This window comes from Chlamydotis macqueenii, chromosome 2 (genome assembly GCF_036417535.1).
Source record: "Chlamydotis macqueenii isolate bChlMac1 chromosome 2, bChlMac1.mat, whole genome shotgun sequence".
Lineage (NCBI taxonomy): Eukaryota > Metazoa > Chordata > Aves > Otidiformes > Otididae > Chlamydotis > Chlamydotis macqueenii.
The window spans coordinates 23878243-23906233 of record NC_141557.1 but is presented as its reverse complement, the minus strand read 5'-3'; the positions used below and the strand labels follow the sequence as shown (position 1 = coordinate 23906233).

General features: G+C 39.2%; 1 protein-coding gene across 4 annotated transcripts in view; it reads right to left on the bottom strand.

Annotated features, from left to right (window-relative positions):
• The window catches only part of CDK14 (cyclin dependent kinase 14), a 319070-nt gene that overhangs the window by 166586 nt on the left and 124493 nt on the right, over positions 1-27991 (bottom strand). For all 4 annotated transcript variants that reach the window (XM_086742275.1, XM_086742276.1, XM_086742277.1 and 1 more), the window contains 2 exons: positions 25863-25957; positions 7347-7409 (listed from right to left, as the gene is read on the bottom strand). In XM_086742275.1, the coding sequence (XP_086598401.1) occupies positions 7347-7409; positions 25863-25957 (158 nt within the window). The remainder of the gene's footprint in view (positions 1-7346; positions 7410-25862; positions 25958-27991) is intronic.

The following is a 27991-nucleotide window of genomic DNA, read 5'->3' as shown; positions in this document are numbered from 1 at the left end:
CATACAATGCAGCCTCTGGGAATGCACACTGTGTCATGACTTTTTAAAAAGTTACTAAAACTACAGATTTTTCCACTTATTTGCAGCAGAACTGGAAAGGAAAGAGATTGGAAAGTGTTAATTTGCTAACTTCTCTTTGATATTTTTAATCATTTTTTGTCCCCTCTGGGTACTACTGCAGTCGTTTGCAACGAGGAAGATGTGCTTAATTAACTGAGTATAAAGGCACTCCCTTATGATCAGTTATAGTCACCTGCTAATCTTCAATAAGTGGAAGACTCTTTCAGATTTTTTTCTTCTGAATGGAAAAAGCAAAAATAAATTCAATTAAATTAGATCTTCTTTCCTAACTTTCATCAATTCACTCCCATGCTGAACTAGGTCAGGGTGGCAACTGGTGCCTCACTAATTTTAAAGACACTGGAAAAAGTTTTCTCTTCATCCCTACAATACCTTCCCGGTTTTTGCCGTATGTGAACCACGTGGATCATACAGACAATAAATTACACACGCACACACTTCTTTCAGTTTGGAGTCTGCACATATTTCTTGCTGCAGTAAATATAAAAGTGACATTCTTCTAGCATGAAATTTAACACACTGATAAAGATTCTGCATTTACTATTCACAGTTGTGCATATTACCAAATCATGACTTTAACTGACAAGACTGACATAGAGTGAAACGTTGATGCCATATTTAATGTCTGATAACTAAAAAGTCTAATTTAAATAATCAATTCTCAATGCCATGTGTAAAAGACAAGCTTAATTTGGCATAACATTATTCTGTCTGCTGTACACCTGCTTGTTCGCTGAACGAGGAACGAAAAATAGCAACTTCTCAACCACATTAAACTGCCTACTTGGCATATCTCTTGAAATATATTTTTAATTCAACTCTACATCAGCAGCATCACTAATTTCAGTGAGCAGGAGAGAGATTTCAGAAGCATGACATTAGTTTGGTTTGCTTCCAGTAACGACCGATAAAATTAAAAGGACCACCATAGTGTGTATTCACCTTAGAGTAAAAGTGTTTTCTCCAGACTCCAGTGAGTCAATATAATAGGTGAAACAAGCCACGAAAATTCATCATAGCTGGATGTATTACCATGGTTTAATTGCCCATTTCCTATGTATCTGTATTTATGTCAGTCAACCTTGTCAGACACCTGTAGTTATACACAGGCACTCACATGCCACAGCTTCCCCTACATCACATAACCACACATTTCTAACATATGGATGCAGGACTGGCCACGCGATTCAATGCACGTCTCCCACAAAAAAGAGGACCACAAACCTCTTGTCCGTGCCACAGACATTTATACAATCACATCACAGAAAGAAAACAGAAGCACGCCAGAGAGGCCTATATCGGTAACACAACTGTAACCTAAAACACAAAGCATTTTTAGGATACTTTTCAGATACTATGCCTTACCAACAAGCATATTTTTTAATATCTTGCTAATAATGAACAGAGATAACGCTTAGCAGGAGCCAGTACTCGATGCTCTGCTACTGCCAAAGTTCAAGCAGCTGCACTTCAAATGCTGTAAGCCTCCCATGGATGGGATACAGGAGTTGCCTCATCCTTCCATGTTCTGAACACTTCCCTACCCTTCACGCTTCGGATTATTCTAAAGCTGTAATCAGTTCAATCATAGATATTTATGCTTACAAAATACATTGGGTGACAACTGCTCTATGGCTTTGACTCAGATTACTAATTTTCACATTAGTCATTAAATGCCAAGATTATTCATCTGACAAAACCAGATTCAACTTTAAAAACTGCAACCATTAGTTAAGGACAATGTTCACAGTATTGCAGTGATTTTATTTATTGGAGATAAATAAATGAATACTGCAAGTGATTAAGTGCCAGATATTTCTGGTAACATCAGATAACATTCACTGTATTTCAACATTTTTAATTCAATGTGCATTTCACCTTGCTTAGGAAGACAGTATTAAAACCTTGGTTTAAAAAAAATCAAATATTTTTATCATATCTGATTTGGGATTTTTGTTATTTTTTAACTTAGAGCACTATAAAGTTGACTGATCTCTTCTTCAACATTTGGCACAGAAAAACATTGCAGCATCCCATTACGTTTCAATAATTCCTATTAATTACATTTCTTTTAAACTGTTTTTGTAGAACTTTTAAGATTGAAATTAGTTACAATTAGTTAGGTTTTTTTTGCTGAAACTTAAGCATATTATTTACAGAGATTATTGGGCTGTTCTAGGAAACTTAATATCCAAATTTCACTCCACACTTTGCCACATATCTTCCATGTGACCTTGACAGTCAACTATTTTCTCAGACTCAGTATTACAGTGATAAAATATATTTTTAATGGTTGTGGTGGGGGTAGGGCTTAGTTGGCTGAGGTTCTGCTTCAAAAATATCCATCAATTACGCATAGAAAACTGCTGTGGCCTGCTTCCTAGGAGCAAGGAAAGCTCAGAATTGAGATGGGTAAGAGCTGAAGTCTTGAAGGCTCCTGGGAAAAGGCTCAATATTCCTGTTTCCTCCATGCACAGTTCAACAAGAGGGTCTGCCTATTTCTTCTTATCACTTTTTGGCCCTGGGAAAAGAAAAGGTGCCCAGGGAGAAGAACAAATCAGAGCAGCAATATTAGATGGAATAAGAACAAACTGGAAATTCCTTCTCCCTCTGGTCACAGCAGAGGATACGAACCTTCTAAGTCGCCTGAAGTAAAAGATTTTGAGAGTGATTAAGAGACAGAGACAGTTTTTGTCTGGTTGACAACCCCATTGTCATTCAGGTTGCTGTTGCACAGATTGAGGAATAGTGGGTTAGAGGCAAGTATCTTTTTATTTTGTCAGAGATGGTTTTTTGAAGTCAAATGCTCACACAAATGGCTATTACCTCTAACATTGCAAGTACACGAAAAAAGGCAGAGAGAAAAAACTGAGGATGCTTTTCCCAAAAGACTAGAGCTATTTAAATGCAGCATTACTAATTAAAAAGCAAATCAGCTCATTAATAGATTTATTTTCAAGGCAGGAACGCAAACAAGCAATGCAGACTTGATAGATGCAAGCCTGAGCTCCATGTGTTCCGTAAGTAATAGGAGTTACAGAAAACGGACTCAACTATAAAATAAATGCATCAAAATATAAAGATTAATTTACTTGCATTACTGGGAATGTAATAATATGGAGTAAAAGATGCAGTTAAAATAAAGATGGTATTTCAAAGGTTAAAAGACATTAAGACCAGTTACATTTTCACAGAAAATGCTTAAATGCACACACAAAAAAATATTTAAATTATTGATTTACAGAACAAGAACCATTTAGGGACAGCTGCAAACAAAGGCTCAGGAGAACCAAGGAGATAAGTCAAAAGGCTGATGGAGATGGCCCTGTACCAGACACAAAAAAGCACAAATCAGAATGAAGATCATAATAAAAAGTCACTGGCAGGGTCAGTTAGCTGATGTGACCATTAGAGTTCCTGTTGCAGGAAGCAATCCAGATGTTTCAACTGAGAGTCCAAGAAGTATGAACTAACTCTAAAGGCAGCAACAGCTGTAGGAAAGCAAGCCAGGAGTACAGACTTCAGTAGTCCAGGCCAGGAGAAACAGCATAGGGAGAGTCAAGAGCAAGTCTTGTATCTCAGTTTGCCACAGCCACATTTTGGAGTTTGGCAAGCACTGTACAGTATACACCTATAAATCAGCTCTTAGTTCCAACCATGTACAAGGCTGCAGCAGCAGCTTCCAACAGAAACATAACTGTATGTGGGGATATGTACTTCAGATTTATTGCTTGCCTTCAGTTTTGGAAAAACTGAGAAAGACATCTTCAAAAGTAGAGAAGATGAGGCCATGTCTACTAAACACGACTACCTTTTCTCTCCTCATGTCTAACTATAATATTGTACACAGTATATTAACATAAAGTTATAAATAAATGGTAGATACGCAGGTTTGTTAGTTACCAAAGAAGTATACAATAGTGTATTTGCAGCGAACAGAGTTTGGAGAATCTATGAATTGAAACAACTGCTTTCTACCAATTTCCCTTCTAGCTGATAAAGATGTTGCAGGTATCTAACTACATTTATGTCACCAGGATACTTGGTTTAACATTCTCAGGGATAGGAATTTTTGAAACAACTTTAGGTAATAACACCTCAGCCTCACACACAAATTCTTTGAAGGGTTTAAAACCTGATCTTATTTGTAAGACTTGGGCCTCCACACATGACTTACAAAATTTTGAAATCATTATGTGTGAATACATACCACTAAAAATGCTAAATCTAATACTTTAGGAAGCAGTATTTTTTGTTTGCTTAAAAATACTGTTCCCTGTCCCAACACTCCTACAGCTTCCAGTTGAGACATTCTTATTTATACTTCCATATACTTATGATATTCTACTTACTCTTTCTTTAAAATATTTAAGTGACAGCAAATAGCCTATTTGAAACCACAAAGGCAATGTCAAACACAACACCCAAGAGGACAGTAATATGTGTGCCCATCAAAGTAATTTGGATTTTATTCTATTTACGATTCTTCATCTAAAAGTAAGCCTGAGGGAACAAGCATTGCCTTAAAAGGTGGGGGAGCTTTTGTCATACTGGGAGAGGATCAATGGCTTAATCCCACAGGTTAGCCCCAGAGAGCCAAGACTAATTTATTGCTACTAGAATATAATTGCTCAACTGGAAGTTTTTAAAAATGGATTTTGGGATCACATAACCAATGACTCTGAAGAAACACTGTCTAAAAGTAAAATTCCTGAAAGACCTCTAGCAAGGACGGCCTGGCAGGGCCAGCAGGCTAATTAATATGGCTCAACTCAACCCTTAAAAATCAGCTGTAGCTCCATACAGACAACACTGTCCAGAAGCTAAAACCAAAATAGGTGACAAAGTCGCAGAATCACGATTACATAAGTCGACAAACTGAGTATAGTGCAACAAAGCATTAAGATGCTATGTAGTAATCATCTCATCTCCTCTGTAAGAAGAGAGGAGCACAAGCTTTTAGTTTTGCATGCTGATGAAGGTCTGAGAGTTGTTAGGATATATGACTGGGTTCCCTTCTCTCTGTAATTCCTATCCTCCCAGCCCAAGGCATTACTCCATTGGGCTACACAGGTATTTTTCACTCATAGCTCTGAGAGCAGGTACTCCACTGAAAAGCCCAGGCAGGCTGATTCAGTTTTAAAATGGTAGAAGCGCAGATCATCATGCTGGGTGTTAATATTACTGCATGAATTAAGGCTAGCTTTTGCTGCTGGCCTGGCAAGAGAGTCTACTAAATACATATAATCAATTTTCATTAATATTATTTAACAGAAAAAAAAATTAATTGTCCAATGGGATTGCTCATGGTAGAAGGGTAGTTTCATCTGCTTCAACTTCCCAAAGTTTTTTCTCTTTTCTTCCAGTTTCCTTTTTATTAATAATCAATTTGGACTTCAAAAAGCTCAAACTAGCAATACGTCAGGACTCAACACTTGACTACTGAAGGAAATATGTCTAACGTGTCCATAAGCTTCAGAAGCATTGCTGAACACTGTTGTTAGGTGGTAAAGATACAGGAACATATGCAGCAAAATTTGAAAGGGAAATGCTGCTGTCACAGTTCCCTCTGCAGCCCCTGTTTTAAAAGACAGCTATCTCAGGACTTAGAGGAGTGACGCATTAGCAAGCCCAATTATCCGTGTATGCCTATCCTCCTCAAAGAGACGCTCACCGAGCCCTGATGCGATCAAGAAAAAGTACAGTTATGTGAATGATGATGTCTTCTCAGCAGGGAAGAATTACAACTACAATGACTAGTGCGTATCAGATCTTGAGCTATATGGCACCGCAGCCTTGGAGTAGTCTTACAAATCTGAAGCAACACAAAGAACTTTCAAAGTCAGCCTTAGCTTATCCCAAACCTCAGAAAGCCGAATGTAAAAGTATCCACACAGGGAAATGAAACACAAACTCACTGTTTCAGCAAGCACACTCAGCACATGAAACTCTGCTTAGGAAATTGAGCAGTGAAGAAAGCTCTAAAGTTTTAGCAGTTGAAAAGCAAGTCCCACCTCACTCACCTTCAGCTTTTTCAGAGTGCCGCACTCACAGAGGCACTGTGAAGGTGGCACTGGGAGAAGATGACCCATGCGCTTTCCCTGCCCACACTAGCAAAATGTCTGAGCGACAGTCCTACACTACAAGGATACTATCTTGCAGCATACATACAATGTATTTTCCAAAATAATTGGTTTTTGTTTGGTCAAATATATGCAGTAAGGAAGAATTTTTCATATGTTGTAGATGCCACTTTTTAGTGAAAGAACATGGAAAATTAATCAATCTACATTATACAACTAGTTGATGTACAACAATGATCAACTACTGGAAAAAAAAAAAAATTCCTCTTTTTAAAATATTTTCTTTCCTTAAATCAGACAGGCCTTCTGAGTTTTCCAGGAGAGACAGACCTATTTTTTCCCATGAACTTCTGAGTTTCAAGAAACTAAATACTGGAATAAAGCTCTCAGCATGACAAGTGAAGATCTAAACGCTTCCAAAGTGGAGCAACAATGGGACTGATGTCAAAGTGCAAGATAAGCGTAACAAATATCATCTGGGTGATCTATACACACACGACACATTCTACATGTCTGACTGGCTTCCATTCGATGCTAAAATTATTTGGCTGACTTCCTAGAAAGTAACTGGATCAAGATTCTACCAATCTATCTTTCCATCAAATCCTGCTAATAAATTCCCTCCTTCCTGTGTGATGATTCTCAGTACTTTAGAAGAATTTTTTTTTTTAAAAAATGAGATGAGCTATGAAAATGGTTCATCAAAATAAGTGAGCAAAAAGATTAGGGAAGATTTTATATGCTCATATAAAAACCACTGCATTCAGCTAATATAATTCATTACAGTTCCCTCAAACTCAGTGAACCTACAATGACTTACCTCTCTGAAGATCTAGTACTGACAGCCTAAAGCATGTTTACTTGGAGGTTTTAGGGCAGTAGTCTTGTCTTAAGAGGAAATGTTTGAATGGAGGGGAGAGGTTAACAACACTGCAACAGTATTTACTCATCAATTCTGGCTCTGAATCAGTTTTACACACTTCACAAGTTATTTTGTGGGAATGTTCAAACACTGGCATTTTAAATTATTTTTAAAGAAAAAAATATTTTAAAATATAGTTCATATGCCAATCATTTTCCCTTTAGCTAATAATCAGTTTCTGTAAAACAACTGACATGAAATTTTACACAAAGTCACTGTTACTGCGTTTGCCTTGAATGTGTGCTCTTTTTGACTCTTACCTTCACATTTTCTGGATGAAGCCCTCCAGGGTGTTTGTCCATGTACTGACATAAATCAGTGTGCTAAAAGAAAGTCAGATGGAAAAAAAGTGTATTAATATCTGTATGACTGCAGTAATAAATATCCTTCTACTTGAGGGCAGACAGAACAAATGGAAAATAAGGAGATTTTTCAGCCACATGTGCATACCCACACTGGTACCTTTACACTCCATTTTATTTAACAACCTTGATAACTTGACTGATATGAATATTCACCAAATATAAATTATACTTTTTTCCTAACATCCTAATGGTAAATTAATTACTTGAGTTTTAGTACCATTTTATACTTTGTAAGAACTATGTCACCATCAACACCATATTGGTAATAACTGGAGGGAAGAGGAAGAACATAAAGGAAGAACCTCAAATGCTACTCTTATTATTCCCATTAAAACATTACCTTCTAATTATAATTTTATGGTGATTCTAGATTAAGATGGCTTAATAGTTTAGAAAATAAATCTGAAAGGCATTGAATATCAAAGTACTGAATGATACTTTCCAGCTCAAAAAGAAGCACATATTATGCACATGTACAGCTATTAATTACAGATATTTTAGAAAACAGCTTCACTGAAGACTCAAAACTTTAAGTTTTTACTTCATAGTTGCCTATATTCCCTGCAAATATATCATAAAATCTCTTCAGAAAATAAGCAGCCTTGCAATTTATAGATTAATGTTATTTTTAATTAATAAGTATTTATTGCTTTTGCTATGGAAACACTATTTTCTCTGAATCTTTCTGTTGCATTTCTCAATTTTCCTACCAGTCAGCATCATGCTTTCAGTGAAGAGGCATGTTGCTTCTCTGATTTGCTTGCACAACTCAGCTTCTGGAATTACATTCAGAATAAACAAAGCAAAAATATGCACTAGATTAAGCACCGAAAACCCAGCGAATGACTCTGCCTTCCACATCTGGTTTCTGAACACATCTGGTAAAAATCACCCAGCATTCCTCGAAAAGCTGCTTGGCAATACCTGCCTCACATACAGAACAGCCTAGCTAAACACAGGCAGCATTCAGTGTGAGAGTTTTGGACAAAAGCTGCCTTTGACATAGCAGAATGTTTTCTCTCTGCAACATTTCCCAGTCCAGGAGCCATTCTCCAGTGCCCTTTTGCAGTGTTACATGGATACATAGGAAAATTCACATCTTCTAAGACACAAAATTCGTGCTAGCCACAACTGTTCTGTATAATCTTCTCTTCTGAAGTCATACACTATGAAAACACACTGCGGATGTAGAATTAACATTGCAATAACATAAGGTGCACTGGTTGATTAGGTTGTGCACTAGCACAACTTTTTTCAGGAATTTTTACGTAGCTTCAAGAGAGTGAATGCACTGACTGCAGGAAATCGCTTGAGTCCCAGAATGAAGAGTGAGTATCACAAGAGCAGAAGGCAAACTCCAACAGGCAAAGCACAGTAAATGTAAGACAACAGAGCCTCTTCCAAAACACAAGCTACAGCAAGCAACACTTCAATTTACAGTTAACACATTAGTGAATACATTTACAAAGAAAATGAAAAAATACACCTTTGAAAGGGAAGAGTTACTGTCAGTGATGTGCACTTTGCATAAAGTCCATGTTTAGTTTAAAGATTTATTCCTAGCTTCTCCAGAATTTTTAGCCACTTCAAGTACGTATTCCTCTTCTATTCTCACAGTTAGTTTTCTGGGACTGTATCAATAAACCATACCAAAAATGGACCAGTCATCCTTCTTTGTGCATCACCACACTATCCAGTTTTGTGTTGGTTTACTGTATCAACACCGAGGAAACAAACTTGAAAAAAGTCTCCTGCTAACCTTGTCATTTGTTTGGAAAAACTGACAGTTTTTGAGTACTAACCTCAGCACAAGAGTCTGCCTCTGGCAAAATATCAGCTGAAATACCATTACTACAGGTGATGGGTGGCATCAAATAAGACGTTTGGGAGATTCCCCCCATTTTAAAGGTCTATTTGTTATTTAAGAGAAGTGCTAGGCTGGTGGAATAGTATGTTGTCTTCTTTAACTTAACTACAAATCTTTGAATAGTGATAGTACCTGAAGTGCTTGGGAGAAATTTAAAGAAAAGCCTGAAATTTCTCTTTAGAAAGCCCGGCAGGGTGAACAGGGCAGCGCTGTCCCATCCTCAGACGTACTCGTCACAGCCCCCGAGCACGGCATGCTCCTTCACATGGGCTGGCTGCAGGACGAGAATTATCCTGTCCCTGCAGTTCAGTCTTGCAGCCTTTGTGGGTGACAGATAACCCCGTAGGTACTGCCTCCTTCACCTTCTTCTGACTTCTACAATCTGCAACTCATCAGTCAACAGAAACCAGACCAGAGGAAGACAAACCCAATGCTGCTTCTGAAGGTCCCATCCCTGAAGCACTGGTACCCCAGATGCCCAGGTAATCCTGCACTTTTCTATTCACCAAAAGTTTTCTAAGAACATCCTCTTCAGAGTCTCATCACTAGTAACAGCAGTAAGCTGTCTTTTTATTTCCAATATAGTTGTAATGAATATTGAGGATAATCCAATTTTCTTCAACTTATATTTCTGTATTGTGTTTGTGTGGTAGGGTTTTGGTAGCAGGAGACTACAGGGGTGGCTTCTGTGAGAAGCTGTGAGAAGCTTCTCCATGTCTGACAGAGCCAATGCCAGTTGACTTCAAGATGGACCTGCCGCCGGCCAAGGCCAAGACCATCAGCAATGGTGGTAGCACCTGTGGGATAACATAGTTAAGAAGGGGAGGAAGTTACTGGGCAACAGCAACTGTAACCAGAGAGAGGAGGGAGAACATGTGAGAGAAACAACCCTGCAGACACCAAAATCAGTGAAGAAGGAGGGGGAGGAGGTGCTCCAGGCGCTGGAGCAGAGATTCCCCTGCAGCCTGTGGTGCAGTCCATGGTGAGGCCGGCTGTGCCCCTGCAGCCCATGGAGGCCCACAGAGGAGCAGAGATCCACCTGCAGCCTGAGAAGGATCCCACATGAGGGCTGGCATAAACCAAAAGGAGGCTGTGGCCCTGTGGAGAGAGGAGCCCACACGGGAGCAGGCTTGCTGGCAGGACTTGTGACCCCACAGGGGACCCACGCTGAAGCAGTCTGTTCCTGAGGTACTGCAGCCCCTGGAAACGACCCACTTTGGAGCAGCTTATGAAGAACTGCAGCCCATGGGAAGAACCCACATGGGAGAAGTTCATGGAGTACTGTCTCCTGTGGGAGGGACCACACACTGGAGCAGGGGAAGAGTGTGAGGAGTCCTCCCCCTGAGGAGGAAGGAGCGGCAGAGACAACATGTGATGAACTGACCACAACTCCCATTCCCCATCCCCCTGTGCTGCTTGGAGGGAGGAGGTAGAGAATCTGGGAGTGAAATGAAGTCTGGGAAGAAGGGAGGGGTAGGGGAAGGTGTTTTAAGATTTGGGTTTATTTTTCATTATCCTACTCTGATTTGACTATTAAATTAAATTAATTTTCCCAAGTGGAGTCTGGTTTGTCTGTGATGGTAATTGGTAAGCGATCTCTCCCTGTCCTTATCTCAACCCATGAGCCATTCATTATATTTTCTCTCCCCTGTCCAGCTGAGGAGGGGAGTGATAGCGGCTTTGGTGGGCACCTGCTGTGTTATTTGGACCCACTTCCTCCATACATGAACATTAACTATTAACATGTTTGTGTTACGTGCCATTCACCTCCTCTTCCTAATCCAAGGACCAGCACAATTTGCAGCCTGGTATAACCTTCTGCGTTAGTAGTTCTCTCCTTAAAAAACTGATTGCTCACACCTGCCCAAAATTCACTGTAAGCAGCAATTTCTACAGAATCCTGGAAACCTAACAGAGTCAACTGTGCAGAAGTCTTCTGGCATCTAGTTTTTTCTGCACACATGCTACAGACAGAGAAACTTCTACTAAATTTTCATTCAGACAGTAAACAGAAATGCAAAGTCTTTTCTGTTCAAATCTTTCAGGAACTTGTCCTCACAGAACTAAATTAGAGTCCTTCTCAAAAAAGCAACTAAACACTACAGTACCAACTGGGAAAGTACTGATAAAGTCACAGTACTTTGTTCATCACTCACCAAAAAAAAAAAAAAAAAAAAAAAAAGGAAGGCAGAGGGGTAAAGAAAAGACAGCATCAGCTGCTATTCTTTTCCCAAGATAGGGACTCAATGCACATTAAATTAAATATTAGTATAGCCAGGAAAGCTAACAGTGCTGCAGGGACAACTATTTCTAAATCTGTTTTCCCTTTTGGCGGGCAAGTGCCTGCTCCAGTGCTTGTGTGCTCAACTGACATTGAAGAAGACAACATGAATCCAAGCTTCAGGAAAGCACTGAAAAAGAAAACAGAGAGCAAACTGGATGAAAGCAGTTTTCTAACTGTATTCCATGAAATTGGTACCATATAGACAAACAGAGTCATCTTTTTCATGCTATATTTCAAGCTAGACGGCAACACGCTTTCCCAAGCGTGGAACGGTGGCTGCAGGTACAGCATGCCATACTCGGACACAACGGTCTTTGCTACGGTCACCACCTTGATCTAATAAAATACATACTCTAATGGAAAATTCAAGATACAATTAAATATTGGCATTAACAGAAAACTATGCTGAAACAAGGTATGAAGACAAGAAACCAACAGTGACCAACAGACCTTTTAGAGCCCTTTGTCCCCTGCCTCAGAGAGCAAGGACACCTCACAGGGAAGCAGGATACATTGGGAACACAGTGTACAGACTTCCAAGTAACTCTAGACCAAGTCTGCTTCTAGCTAGCTTTTAACAGCTTATCAGCCATGTTATTAATTCCCAACACACATAAATCAGCGTCAGTAATCCCATGCTGACAGAACCTATGATATTTTAGCTTAAGTTCAAAATCCCATTTATTCCTGCTCTTAACCCTCCACCTGTTTACCCACACCCATATGTACAAACAATCTATTAGCACTCATCTGTTCATAACAGCAACACAAAAACCAAGTTTCCACAGTGAAGAACTCAAAATCTAGGAAAGTCCAGAATTAAGAAGGTTTATCCAACCTTTTATTTGTTTGCCCAACAGATGTACGTTATGATAACTTTTAAATGTGTAATGTGATCACGTAGTTTTTTTCCCTTATAGGATTAGACATACTCACTGAACAGAACAGGAGGGACTTGATTACAGAACAGCTGTGCTGGTTTTGTATGTTGTTGGTTTTTTTTTTTTCATTCTCACTCAGCTTGCAGTCTGGTTTATTTACTGCTTTGAAGGCAGAAATATTAATCCCACAGGCTTTCCTGCCCTGCTTATTGATACACTATTCACATGCTTCACAAACATAAAATAATTTCATAGCAATCCAGAGGAGAAGTGGCATTATTCCCATTTATCAGGTAGGGAATTGAAGGAAGAGAAAAAAAATCTTATGTACCATTGATTTCGGGAACTCAGTTTGAAGTACTTGGTTTTGACTTTTCAGAGTACTTGGCACTGTTTTGCCTTCTGTGTTTTCATCGACTTCAGTTACAGCTGTGAATGCACAACGCTTCCATAAGGCAGACTGAGAATCTCATGTTGAATAGCAGAAGTCAGTCATATCTGAATTGGAATGACAGTCACTTGCGATAACATCGTAAAATTGTGGTGATGATGACAATTCCCAGCGTAGAAGGGATGGAACCCAGTTCTCTACAGCAGCGTTACCTGCCTTACTTTGAAACAATACTTTGAATGAGGCAGGAATACCAGAAGACGTCCTAGCTCCAACATCCACAAAAAGTGAGGAAAGTTCAACAGTCACCACACGCCATCACCACACAGCCCTCTGCAGAGCAGCACAACCAGCTCTTCCACAAAGATGGCAAAAGGAGATTGCATAAGCTAGCTTTACCTTGGCATCCTCCAATTGTAAGAACTTGGCTTTGCCACCTCGCTAACACAACAATGTTTTGTGCAAAATCTATTATGCTTTAAGTGAACAATTTGTTCTTTACTCCCACCTCTGCCTCCCCCAGAAGCAATTTCACTTGCTCTGAGGATGCAATCTACCGTATTTAAAGTTGTGAAAGACTAAAGTCAAATCTTTGAAAGGAGAGAGGGAATCTTCAAAGGCATAGTTCGTAACTACAAATCACAAATTTTCTGAAGCTTATCACTTGCCCAAATTTGGAGCAACTTGCAAAACGATAGCTCAATGCCAGCCACACCAAAAGGTTACCCATTCTCCAAATTACAAGCCCGTGCTATTAGGTTGGATATTTACAATAAGGGTCCTCCAGCTACCGGTTTAAGATATCTTGGCTATTTCAGCTGAACTTGAAAATAAATACAGGCAACCTGAGGTAGACTTTGGTATCTTATAAACCTGATCTGGCTGGAGATGCACCTGCTCTTTGCAGGTGGGTTGGACTAGATGACCTTTGAAGGTCCCTTCCAACCCAATTCTATGATTCTATCTTATTTCTTCAAATAATTGTAGTTTACTACATCATGCCAGAACATCATTGCTTCAGAGCTGTGACTCTACTTCAGGGTTCTGGCACACACAGCTCCACACCCTTGAGAAGGCTCTGTCAAGACTTTGTGCTGCCTTCTCTCAGCATGTTAAAACACAAACCCTTTCCTCAGTGCACATCTCAACTAACTAGATCTCCACTAGGAAACCCCTGACCCTTCCTGGGATGGATGGTATGAGTTCTGGTTATACCAGAGACCACACAATGCCTCTGAGGACAAGGAAGAGGAAATCTATGCTCAGCGATGCTATTTCCATTATTCTCCTGTTTCCAAACTGTATGTAGAAGTACATCAGAGAATGCCCAGCTTTGACCCAGACTTGAAGGAATTTCACATATTTGCCTCCCTATGACAGAGACAAGTATCACAACTTCTGCAGGTACATGAAAAACTGTGAGAGATTAAGTTACTTATCCCATATAACTGCTCAGAGTCTAAATAAAAAGGAACAAAGCTGTACAAGGATTAAGTAAAATCAAGCTTGGGTCAAGGAACAAAAATAAAAATCATAGTACAAAAAAAAAAGAAAAAAAAAAGAAAAGAAAAATAGAAAAAAAAAAGAAAAAAAATGAAAATGTATGCTTGCTCAGATTATCTAATGTTTTTCATTCACTTCTCCCCCACACCATCAACTACCATGACAATACCACAAAAAGTTTCATTTACCTCATGAAACATTGTCTCCAGGCTCACATGAAGAAACGAATTGGGGTTTTGCTTTAAACTTGTGGCAATGTGTATGAAGGTCATTTCTATTCAGCAAGACTCTGCTTTATGTTAGTAGACACATGCATGTTTATGTTTGTGAGCAGGCTGTGTATAAGCATCTGCTGAAGGGAAAAGAATCCAGGCTGGTATTTATACAGCTGAAGCAAGGTTTATATACATTGCATCCTACTTCTGCAAGACAGACAGTATGCAAACAGGAAAAAAAAATGAGACAAATGTTGATGGTTCAGACTCCTCCCTTCTCCCCTTGAAGAAGGAATTCTAATTATGAATAGAGGAGTAGACCACAAGCTATGAATGTCCTCAGATACGCTCCGTACTTCGCTTTAACATCAGCTATTTTGCTGAACTATCTTGTGCAGAAATCGGAGACTCTGCTATCAAACACAAACGTGTTCAGACAAAGGGCAGGATGTGTCCTTTCACAGGCACAGCTGGTGACATGGAATGAGCTCTACTTCGCCAGCCCTTTTCCATAAAAATAACATGACTGTCATTCTCTTTTAATTAAATTAGTAATTTCTACTTCCCATGCAATACATTCTCTTTCCCTCCTCTTCCTCGGCCATGATAAATCTCCATGTGACTTAGCTGTCCCATAATTCTGCCTAATTGGTTTCAGCTGTCATTTTTGAAGCTGAAATGCAGGAAGAGCCTGAGGCTTCTGAATGGAACAGGAAGCATTTCCAACTGCATTCCTATCATGTAAAACCAGCAATGTGAAAGAACCCTTCCATTAAAACAAAAAATGTGAGTATTTGGCTGCCGGCGATGCCGTCATGCAGCAGACAGATTGTGCTGCTCCGCTGAGGCAGCGAGGCTGTTGCAAGCCATTCTTCTCTGTTCAAAGGAGAGCACGCATTATTTATGCCCTAGCAGTTTTACTGACTAGAATACTTTCCCTTTTGTCACTAACAAATTCTTAAACTAATAATATAATTTACCAATAACAGCCCAGAGAGCAGGAATATTTGAAGTGACAGGAGAACAAAGGAAAGTTAATTCTATTTAAATGGCATGTATCCTCCAACCTAAGTGCTCTGCAGATTACTGTACCACGGTTTAAACTAATTTCACATCGCTGGTATTTTCAAAAGTGTCATAGACTCTCATTTTCAGGTATTTCTATGGCTTTCTATATAATTCAATCTTTTCGCCTTACGAGATGATACAGTGTTAGCCATGCTAACAAAAAATACCCTAGGAGCTGTCTCTAGGTGATACCTAAGCAACTTCCAGAAAAACAGCAGAAGGCAAGAGCACCAGCTGGGCTGAGCAGCAGGGGAAAGATATATATTAAGGATTCAAGAAAGAAAAAAAAACACCCCACAAGACACCTTTAATGAAAACTATTTTGCTAACAGATGTTTCTAGTGCCTTGGATTTCTCTCAGACTGTCAACAAAGATAAATATACTTCAAATCACATGAACAATACTATAGAGAAAAGGAGGCTGGGTGGTGGGGGACTACATAATACACATGCAAACCTATCTGAAAATCCTAGAGAGAAAAGGGAATGCACAGTGTCTTTTCTGGGGGTTGTTATTAGAAAATATATATTTATTGATACAAAGTCTCTGTTTGTTGCACAGAGAACAATCTGGTCTGTAACTTGGACGAGTGAGACACACACTGCTGCAGAAAAAACTGCTGAACAAAGTAAATCTTCAACAAAATCCAGTTTTCTAAAGATGCCAGGTTGTCCTCTTCTTTCTTCTCTGGCCACCTTAATAATCGTATCAGCCTTGTTTTCTTAGTAAATCAGGTTAAAGAGATTGTAAGTACTTAATTTAGTGAGATTACTTTAACAAAAGAATGACATCTCAAAAATCAGTAGGAATTCCTGTTTGGTATGCTCAAAACCTAGCAGAAGATCATCAGCTTTGTAAACTGTGTTGGACTTAGAGTCTCCTCAAAGTCAACAGGGTTGGGACAATTTTTACAAGCTGAGTAAGTTGTAATACATGTGCTCACACAGATGTGTGTGTCCACTTCTCTTTAATTTGCTGAGTCATGAGGTTTCCATAGCACTGACCATAATATCCACTATAACCACATATACAAAAAAAAATAAAATTCGAAGATACAAAAAGTTTCTTGTTAGAGAATGGCAGATACCCCTAAGCTCATGATGAGAGTACTCACTCCAGGATCACCTAAGCAGAACACATACGGTGCAAGGAGGATGACAATCCACATACAGACATGCTATGTCAAGTACACACAGTAGTACTGGCACAGTACTGGCCATGGACAGAATCAACATACCTACACAAGCTAAGCTGGCACAAGAGCCTTTGCTATGGTGGTGTGCTGCACTACAGAAAAAAAAATGTCATCTTCAGGGCAGGAAAAAAGCAGTGCAAACACTTCCTCTAAAAGCTTTGGCATCCTGTGGCAGACCTCTCTTCACACCGGTTGAGTGACTGCTTTCTACCATGCTTCCTAATCCCAACTGTCCATGCATGATTGTAAGAGTAATAAAAAATTTATAGAGAAAATTGCAGTCCAGACTGCAAGAAGCACAACATAAAAATGATGCTTCCATGGATTATATCCTCTTTACTCAAAGTAGCAAACCAAGAAAAAATGAACAGGCTTTTCTAACATTCTAGTGTTGGCTCTGTTTATTATTCCAGCTTAAGTCTTGCTTCCTCTTATTCACCATTCCTTAATTATTTTTTGTATCTATAAAGATATCTGCAATTACTAATCTCTTCACTCTGACTCCAGGATTTTTTTAATTATTTTGCCAGAATTGCTCACCCCAAGTTTCTGTTTTCAAAGATTTTTTAGATGTATTCTTTATCAGTATGATCAAATTAGTATGAAGCTGCATACTGCTAGTTCAGGAAGAAAAAAAAAATCTACTTTTAAGATTTAGAATTATGGCAATCATCACTCTCCAAACAGTCAGGTTTTGGGTTGGTGTTTTGTTTGTTTGTTTGTTTTATCAATCTGCACTGAATAAATCAGAGCTTCTCATTTTAAGAGGAACTAAATAGCAGTTAGAATGCACATTATTGAAGAGCCTGAGAAAAAAAAATAATTAGATTGGACAGCCTCTAGTGCAAGTTGAGATACCGTCAGGTTTAACCTCAGAGGGACTTGGACAATGCCAGTTTCTTACTGAAATTAAAAAATAAGAAATGTGTGGGATGTCACCAGAATATTACTAATGGTAGAGCGGTCCAGAAATCGATATAATAGAAACAATCATTTACTAAGGAAAAAAAAAATACTAAAACTAGAAGGATTTTTTTTTAATTGTTTAAAGTAGTAAAATAAACTGACATTTTTTCTTTCATTTTCTTACATTCAGGAAAGTAGCAGTGTATTAACTTCACTGAAAGACTACAGGTATTCATATGTAACTGATAAAAATTCAGATGCAGAAAGCTATATAGAGAAACAATCTCAAAAAGAACAAATAATCAACTTACCTATATCTATTAAGAATGACGTGTCATTCTGCTATTTCCCTAAACTGTTCTTAAAGACTGTCCGTATAGAGAAACCATCACCCCACAGTAGCTTCTTCAGTGCTTTGCTATCGTTGCCATTACGAAGGCATTCCTACACTTTAATCTTTGTCTTCCTTACTGCAATTTCAGATTTTCTTTTTTATCTCTTTACTACCGTCAAGGAAACAGGTCACTGTCTTTCTCTACAATATATTTAAAGATTTGTAACCATCTCATCCCTTTTTTTCCCCAACTCTAAACAGCCCTACTTACTTTGACTTTTCCTCAGAAGCCTTTATTCTAGACACTTGGTTTTTTCTCCCCTCAGAGCTGCAGTTGATTCATGTTTTCCTTCTGTGTTCAAATTTACAATTTTGGGTAGTGGCCTTATCTGACTTGAGCACAGTGTTATTACTGGCATATGCATCTTACTCTATACATATGTTTTTGATGGACTACAATGATGTTAGAAACTTTTATTTATAATTTAGGAAAAAATTAATTGAGATCTGTCAATAGGTAGAATATCTCATATGATTTCCAGTGATCCATCTCTCAACTCAATGCCATATGCTTTTTATGCTTTGATTTTGCTGTGTTTTTTTAAAAAATGCTTACACTGAACATGTTTATTAATACTTAATAAAAAGAAGAATAAATAATGATGCTAATTATTAAATGGTGCAAAGCACACTGCAAATCTAACAAATACCTGGTAAGGTGTCGTAGTTCAGCCCCGATCGAGACCAGACTACGCAGTCTCTCTCTCACTGCCCCCACCCTCCGAGAGAATACGGAGAGATGATATAAGAAAAACGGCTCGAGGTTTGAGATAAGGACAGGGAGAAATCCTTAAAATTACCGTCACGGGCAAAACAGACTCGACTTGGGGAAAACTATTCATTTATTACTACAAATAGCAGAAGAATGAGACAGGGAACAAGATAACCTCCCTCCACCCCTCCCTCTTCCGGAGCTTAACATTATCTCTACTACCTTCCCCCCTCGAGCAGCATAGGGGCGGAAGAGGGAATGGGGGTCGCAGTCAGTTCATCACACGTTGTTTCACGCCAGTACTTTGTCGTCGGGGGAAGAACTCCTCACATTCCTCCTCTGCTCCAGCGTGGGGTCCCTCCCCCTATGCCACAGTCCTTCGTGAAACTGCTCCGGCATGGGTCATCTCTTCCATGGGTGCAGTCCCTCTAGAACAGCTGCCCCAGCAGGCCCTCCATGGGCCACAGCCGCCTTCAGGCATCCACCTCCCCTGTTGTGGGGTCTTTCATGGGCTGCAGGTGGATCTCTGCTCCTCTGTGGACCTCCATGGGCTGCAGGGGGACAACCTGCTCCACCATGGTCATCTCCACAGGCTGCAGGGGAATCTTGGCCAGGAGCCACGTTACTCCTCCCCCTCCTTCTTCACTGACCTTGGTGTCTGCAGCCGTTCCTCACAACAGGCTGGCAGACGCCTCTCAGGATCCTTTTTACATCTCATTCACTTCTCATCTCCTCTCCACTTCTTGCAGTCAGGCCGGGCCAAGTTGGGCCTAGTCGGCTGCCCGGTGGGAGGTCAGAAGGTGAGGCCTGCAAGGCCCACAAGGCTCATGCCTCCCCCTCTCTGCCCCCCGCTCAGCTGCTTCACATCTTCTCTACTTTTTTTTTCTGTTTTCCCCTACTTAAATACGTTATCGCAGAGGCGTTATCATGGGACATTCTGCTACCAATTGGCTCGGCCTTGGCCAGCAGCGGGTCCGCCCTAGGTCCAGCCGAGTCCACTGAACAAAGGGGAGCGACTTCTAGCAGTTTCCTACAGAAGCTACCACCTCAGGCCCCCCCTTACTAAACAAAACCAGAACATAAGGCTATAAAAAACATTAGTAAATTGTACAAAGAACAGACATTCAGATACACACAGCCTCCCAATCTGTTGTAAATTTTGATTAATCTTATTAACACATCTATTAATCAGTATGCACCCTCCATATGAAGTCTACACAACCGTTGTGAGATCCTGCAAAGTCAGGATGATGACACAAACTGATTAATATCTTCCCTCCTCCTGCTAGACCGGTGTAAACTTCTTAGCCTAGCAGGAGTATTTTTCTTTACATTTAAACAGAATTTTTCATTCCTTCTTTCCTGCTGATTCCCACGCCTGGCACAGTCTTTACCTCTCAGCAAAGCACCAAACAATTTCCTTTTGAAATCCCTGCTGAATTCCTACCTCCTGTAGCTGACTTTATTTGCATTTCCAACCTATACTTGGACATCAGCAGCTCCCATCTCTGATCTGCTCATTAAAACCTGAAAAACAAGGCTTTCCCAAGAGCCGTATTCTGATACTGCCTTTTCTCAATAGGTAGGGGATTTCCTTTCTCTCTGCTACCTCTCAGCCTTGTTCTGTCGTCTTTTTGACTGCAATTTAAGTGGTGCAACTTGGGGCAAGTTTGGGGCACGAGGCAGGGATTAAATCAACAGAGGAATGGCTCCTTCTCCAGTCAAGGCAAACAGAAACTACTGAGAACCCTCAACAGCTCTGCTCCTTCCTGGGGTGGATGAAGCACGTTCACAGCAAGCAGAGGTGTCTGCCAAGAGGGTGACAGGAGGCAGCTCGCTTGTTGCTTCACTAGCTTTTAGTCCTTGCTTACCATGGCTGGACAAATATCTTGACCTCAAACAGGAAGAAAATTGCCCACCTTTTCACTCTCACATCAAAATAAGGTAATGCAGCCTCCAAATAAGTTTCACTCTCAATCAAGGATTAGAAGACTCCTCCTTCCTTCTTGTGCCCAGTTTCCCTAATATCCTCTAAGTACTGAGCAACGCTGAATGATCCTAGTAATCAAAGCTCAAACGTAGCTCTCGGACTCCACTGATTTTCCCTGCTCTCTCATCCACTAAAATAGTGTGGCTTTTTTTTGTTTATTTTCACAAACAAGCCACGTCATCCTACCTTTAGCTTCAACACATGTTCCCTAATAAAAAACAAAACCAGAAAACCAATAATAGTGTTCAACCCAAATTATCAAAAATTATAAGAAATTCAAAATTTTCAATTCAAAAATTTTTGATCCTTTTAGGTAATGAGTGTTGACCGTTTCCTTGCATAACACTTTTCTAAGATGTCCCACGACGAACTCAAAATCTCAGGCTTTGAAACTTCAGCCCTGTAACTCTTAATTCTGATAAAGAGTATATATCTCAATTTCCAAACAATATTAAAATGAGAAACTCATATCTATTTTTTTCTTGCATAAAATGAGAGGAAAATGTAACTAATGAATTTCATTAAGCCAACTCATTGTATAAAAACCTATTTTAGCTGCTGTAATGAAGCAATGAGAATTAAACTTTCTTTTTAATGAAAAGTAATTTTTAAGAAGGAAAAACATACACAAAGATTAAAATAGGCACGGTAATTGAAAATGCTTGGTTTAAAATTACTTACTAGATTAGTCTGGAGCTTTTACACTATTGAGGCAGAAATACTATTACTCATTACTCATAATTTCAATTATAAATGTACCTTTCTTGTTTCAAATCTAGTTCATAAATATTGAAAGGGTAATGTAAAGTATTGCTATACAAGCTCACTTTTATATGTCAGGAATAAGGACAAATCGCTGATTCATGTATTGGTAATAATATACTTACATAATTATGCATAATACTAAAACCCTCATTATCATTCTACCAAGCCTGTAGCAATATGCATTGGTTAGGATTGCCTTTCAGCAATTAAGTGTTTCTAAATATAGTCATCTTCCTTTAAAATAAACAAGTAAAAAACAAATGGTAGCAGGTAATGATCATTTTAGAATGAACAGATGTGAACCCATCTCAAAAGATCTCTCAGTATGTCTGAGATTTCACCTGTAAAATTCATCATTTCCTTGGGCAAAGCTGGCTTCATCAGTGGCACTTGCACTACAGCTGGCATACCCACAAGGTCACATAAACTAACATCTAACCAGAGCCTGGAGAGGAGGGGAACAAAACTTATGTGAGCAGTCATACTCCCTCGTTGGACTGTAAAGCTGAACTGACCTTTCCCTTTCGGAAGTTACTGCAGTCTCGGATACCATATGCAAAATGTGTTAAAATTTCACATTTTGTTTTCAGGTCTTGTTTAGCACATCCCAGTTAACGATATGGAAATTATTTTCTCTACCGTTCTTACATGAAAGACTACCACCCCTTCAGGTTTTGTAGAGGTGATTCCAAGCAGCTCTTCCTCAAAATTTCTCAGGTAACGAGCAACAGCTCTCAGTCATCTAGTGACAAAACTGACCTCTCAGCTCCCTTTTTGGTACGCTTGAATGACCAACAATAATCACAGCTGATGCAAGAGTTACCAAAGCATACAAAGAAATTATGCCCTACTAACAAGGTACTGTATAAACTAAACTATTTTCAATTAAGTTCTTTCATTCAGAAGGGTCAAGGCTCCCTCCTCTTTTTCCACAGATAGGTACAGCTCTGCATTCACCACCAAAACGTTTATATGGAGAACGAACTTCTTTGATCTTCAACTGTCAGATAGAATTTTTAAAGATTGACTTTTCTTGCTTCTGGGGACCACCAATGTTAAAGTTAAAAAGTGCTGTCATGTTTTCATCTGGCAGACTTCCATATAAAAAAAAATAATTCTAATTTAAGGTACTCAGAGAATTCAATCACTGCCATGTGTCCTTTCAGACTCTATTCTGCATTCAGCTTTTAACAATATTAAAATTTTAATTGCAATGCATTTTGCAATTAAAGGTGCTACATGAAACTAAATTTCATTTTACTCTTTCAGGGTTAGTGCTGAAACTGAACACCTCTGATAACCTCAGACATTTCATCAGTATTGATTTCCCAATGGAATTGACACCGACCTAACAATCCAAAGTCTCAGTTTTCTGAGGACTCTTGGACCACTAAGTGTTCATCCCTAATTTAATCATGACATATCTCTCAAATGTTTTTTACTGTTTGAAATGTCCAACAGTGAAAATAGTGTATCAGTTCCATGATGTCAATTTATGAAGTAAATAAAATTCCACATCATCTAGGTTTGTTACGCCTCATTCAAAAATGTATGTTACTGTGTAGTTTTAACTGCATGACTATTGCGACTGATTTCAGTACAAATCACTCATATTATTGAGCTAAATAATGCACAGGTGTTAAAAACAACAAAAAAACCCAGACATTACAGATAGGGCCACAAAGATGATCAGAGGGCTGGAGCACCTCTCCTATGAGGACAGGCTGAGAGAGTTGGGGCTGTTCAGCCTGGAGAAGAAGAGGCTCCGGGGAGACCTGATAGTGGTCTTCCAATACCTCAAGGGGGCCTACAGTAAAGATGGGGAGAAGCTGTTCAGTAGGGCCTGTTGTGATAGAACAAGGGGTAATGGGTTTAAATTAGAAGGAGGTAGGTTTAGATTAGATATTAGAAAAAAATTTTTTACAATGAGAGTTGTAGAGCACTGGAACAGGTTGCCCAGAGAGGTGGTGGATGCCCCATCCCTGGAATCGTTCAAGGCCAGGCTGGATGAGGCTCTGAGCAACCTGATCTAGTCAGGGATGTCCCTGCTTCTTGCAGGGGGGTTGGACTAGATGACCGTTGAAGGTCCCTTCCAACTCTAACTATTCTATGATTCTATGATTCTATGATTCTATATAGAGCTCAGTAACACCAACTGCACAGCTAGATTGCATAGTCAACCAGCCAAAATTTGTAGATTTAAATGGGCAACTGTAATTTCTGCCTCTGAGCATTCATATTATGCACTGAATGAGAGCTCTGACAAAAGGAACAAAAAACATCATTGTGATCATCCAGTTAAAACCTATATCATGCACAGCCACAAGAATTCAATTCACGTTACATGGGCATTTTCAAGCAATAACCATTGTCAGATAGCATTAGCTATTGATCAGCCCATAACTTTATGTTATCTAACACTGAAAACAGACTCTTTTAAAGCAATTCAATCATCTCAAGGCACAGGATCAAGGTTACAACATAATTACAATACAGTCTTCAGGCTGGTTGGAGAGAACAAATCATCCTTCCCCTTCCTCCTGAACATCACCTTGAAAGACTGTCCACCAGCCAAAATACTAAAATACTACTTGGACCAGTTGCTAGAACCTCTTACTAAATGAGATCCTCAGTTTCAACAGCTACCAAACACCACGAGAATAAAGAGGTGCAACTACCAGCAGGGTTGAGCCCAACAGCACCTTGTTGAAAAACAAACAGCTAAGCGAATACAGAAGAACTAGCCAGTGCATGAAGTTTAGTCCGTGTTTGCGGCTTATCACGGACAGCAACATGATAAAACATGTGACTGGGAGCCAGAGTTTGTAAACACTAGTACTGGAGGTAAAATCCATAAATTTGACAGTACAATAGGCAAAACCATCTGTTTTAGGGAGAAACATATTCCGTACATCTCATTTCTCAAGCAATTTTGATGAATACAGCTAAATACAGTCACTGATAAAAGGGACTGCAAAATGTATTCATGTGAAGCTATGCAACTAAGTCTACACTGATCGTTACGCAAAATCAAATATCAAGGCTTCTCCTATGCTAAATCAGTGTGTATGTCAGGAGCAGAAGAATCATCGATTTTAAGAAAAGGAATTAAATTTTTATTAATGTTCCTATATCTGAGGTAAAAAATTACGTACTGCATGCGACTGCTCTGCAGGCTCCTGTAGCTGAATACCCACATCATTACACTGTAGCATTTCTATGTAAATAGACAAGGTGAACGGCTTCTCCAGACAAGATGCTGTGTGCGCTATCGTGTAAAAATTAAGGCATGCTCCCAAGAAACACACAAAACAATTCCATCTGTCTTAAGCAGGAATGTACTAAGAGTAAAACTAGTAATCACTGTACTTTATAAATGCAGTGTCTTACTGATTACAACACAATAACAGATATTATACTGAAAATCTAACCTGCTCTAAACTCATTTGCTCCTTTTAAATTACATGTTCTTGGACTCATCTGTGAAAATGAGGAGGTTAATTACGATAGTACAGTGCATAATTCCACAGCTAAATGCTGAAGTAGTTCTACATAAATGCCATATGTTTGTCTCCGAAAAACTAAAAAGATTAATTAGGAGGCCAAGCTCAAGACTTTGGAAAGTAATACTCTGAACACAATTAGATCATTACACTGTGTACTATGTAAACTGAAGTTTTAATTAGTAGATAAAACATTAGTCATGGTAAAAAAAAATCACAATCCAAAGTTTTAAATTGTGTGCACCAGACTTCTTTTTTACTGACATTGCTTATAAAAAGACACTGTGCACAAGCCAGTCACAACAAAAGCCATTTAAACTTGTTACATGCTTTTGATGAAGGAACCACCTGTTAAGCATTTCACTCCTGTTGTTCTTCTTACCTACATTATCTTCATCTATTTTAAAGTCATCCGATCACATCAGTAAAGAAAAAGCTCTCATAAACAAACTATAACTAGGAAGCAGAGTAAGGAATCAGCCTGAAAATCAACTGAACCGTATAAGGTCCTTAAAGAGCCCTGGTAGCCACTTCTCCATCTCTGAATCTGGTCTAGCCCAGCCTTTCACTTTTAGCCTACTCCACTACAAAGCATCATCTCTTATAACCTCTACTCTCCTGAAGAAAGTAAAGGGTTATTTTGGCCTGATCCATAGATTACTGATAGTAAAGAGAGCTTTTCCATCAAATTCAATATATTCTGGACCATATCCAGAACATCAGTTACTTTACTCACCACATATTCAAACACAAGTGTCAAGGTCTCCTTCGTGTGAATGATGTCATGAAGCAGCACAATGTTAGCATGTTTCAGTCCTTTCAAAAGAGAAGCTGAAAAGCAAAACATACATGTTATCTTAAAAAGGATCCAAATATTTCACATTGATTAGCTTTTTTTTTTAGTGACTTAGATAATTTTTTGGACATCCGAGTTTCATAACCCGATGATCAACAGTTGTACTTTAGTATCTTCTACGTCTGTGAGTTCCACACATTCAGTGCATCTGAAGATCACACCTTCCCATTCAGTGCTATTTTCTCCACCCTGTTGGTCAAATGCAACCTCACTTTGAGGCAAAAATGAGCTGGAGCTAGAGATTATTTCTTTGCACAGCCTCCTCTAAGTGAATCAATCACTCACATCTGATCACCCAGACACCAAGTTTGCTTCTACACTCAAAGATAATTTTTCATCTCAGATAAAAGTCAAGCGTGTCTTTTCAAAACATCACCTTTCCTATCCAACACAACACTGTTGCTTTCTAAACAAAGTGCAACATCTATCCTAAGAATAGTGTTTCAAGCAATAATTCTCCTTTCTCAGAAACATAACACAGGTTTGATAGAATCATTTGTACTAGCCCATAAGAATAAATACATGGTGTTTTCTCACCATTTTTTTTAATGGCACTATCTCATGTTTTCAGACTACCGACAAATAAAGACTTATCTAGTGAACTAGCGGGTGATCTCCTTCACTAAATTTCTCTTGCACAATAATACATATTTAATGTTCATGCCATATTACATATTTAATGTTCCATAAGACATGGCATATTTTAGCAATACACGCTGACAAGCCCATTCTGTTGTTGGTGCCTTGTCATCTCATACATACATCTAAGCAGGACTATCAGCCACTGCAGCAAAGTAAATAATAGACAAGACATGCAAATGAGTGGCATATTTCTGTACTGAATAAAGTGGAGCTTTCCTCTGTTATCCTTCTTTTGTCAAAGAAAATAAGGAAACACCAAACGTGTGTCTCACTCCACTACATTTCGCCATTCCTAGCAAAATGGAAGCTAGGGAGCTTCCACGGTGCTATTACCCCTTGCTGTCCTGTTGAGGGTGCTCCATCAGGCTGAGGTGACTCCAGCGGTTGCTGGCTTTGAATTAGAGTAAGTACATATCACCTCTCATACTGGTCTTTACGCGATCTATCTGACAAGGTGATCTCTCTAGGAAGCAACACAATGGCAACACAGCATTTGCCTGAATCAGTGCTCCTCTACAAGCAACCTCAGCAGCAAAACTTTGGAGTTCACGCTAGGCAGAAGGTAGATAGCAAAGGCAAAAACACCATACAGTAGCTTCAAAGCCAGTGTATCACACATACACTGCTGACAGGACTGCAAACCTGCAAGCAAGCTCCATGATCAGGAATGAGGTGACCCTTCAACGTGGCTGAAGAGGTTGTTTCAATAGAGCTTATTTTGGCCTGCTCTCCACAACTCATGCTATTCAGAGAGTCAGTACAGAGGAATCTTTCCTGTGCTCTGAGTATGATGCCACTGAGCTGTACATCAGCTATTGCAATTACAATTATTCTTTTTAAACATTTGATCAGTGCAAGATAACAACTTCTAACATTCCACAAATTAAGCAGAAGCTTTATTTTTCCGCAAAGGAAGAGTCATATACAATTTTCACAGGATTCTCATCTCAGAATTTGGAAAATTTATTGGAATAAAAGCTCAGAGAGGTAATCAGAACACCAGATAATCAGAACAATTGTTCTGAAAGGTACCTTCTTACCAGAAACAAGAACTTTTAACCTGAGGGAACCCTGAGAAGAGTTCACTTGCAGTAACTGAGCTCTTACCAGCTCTTCCCTCAAACCCTGTCAAATGACCACACATGCAGAGAGATGGGGAACAAAAATCTGCCTCCTAGCAGAGCCTGTGTCGAACTGTAACTCTGTCAGCTTTTGCTGTTCAGATGATCACCTGAAGCCTTTAATTCCTCTAGTTGGCCATTACTTTTTTGCTAAAAATCTCTATATGGGTCATTAAAGTTTAAACAGTACACTGAAAGCAGCTTACCTCCAGGTCTTCACAAATACTGTCTTTCTTCTTCAGTCCC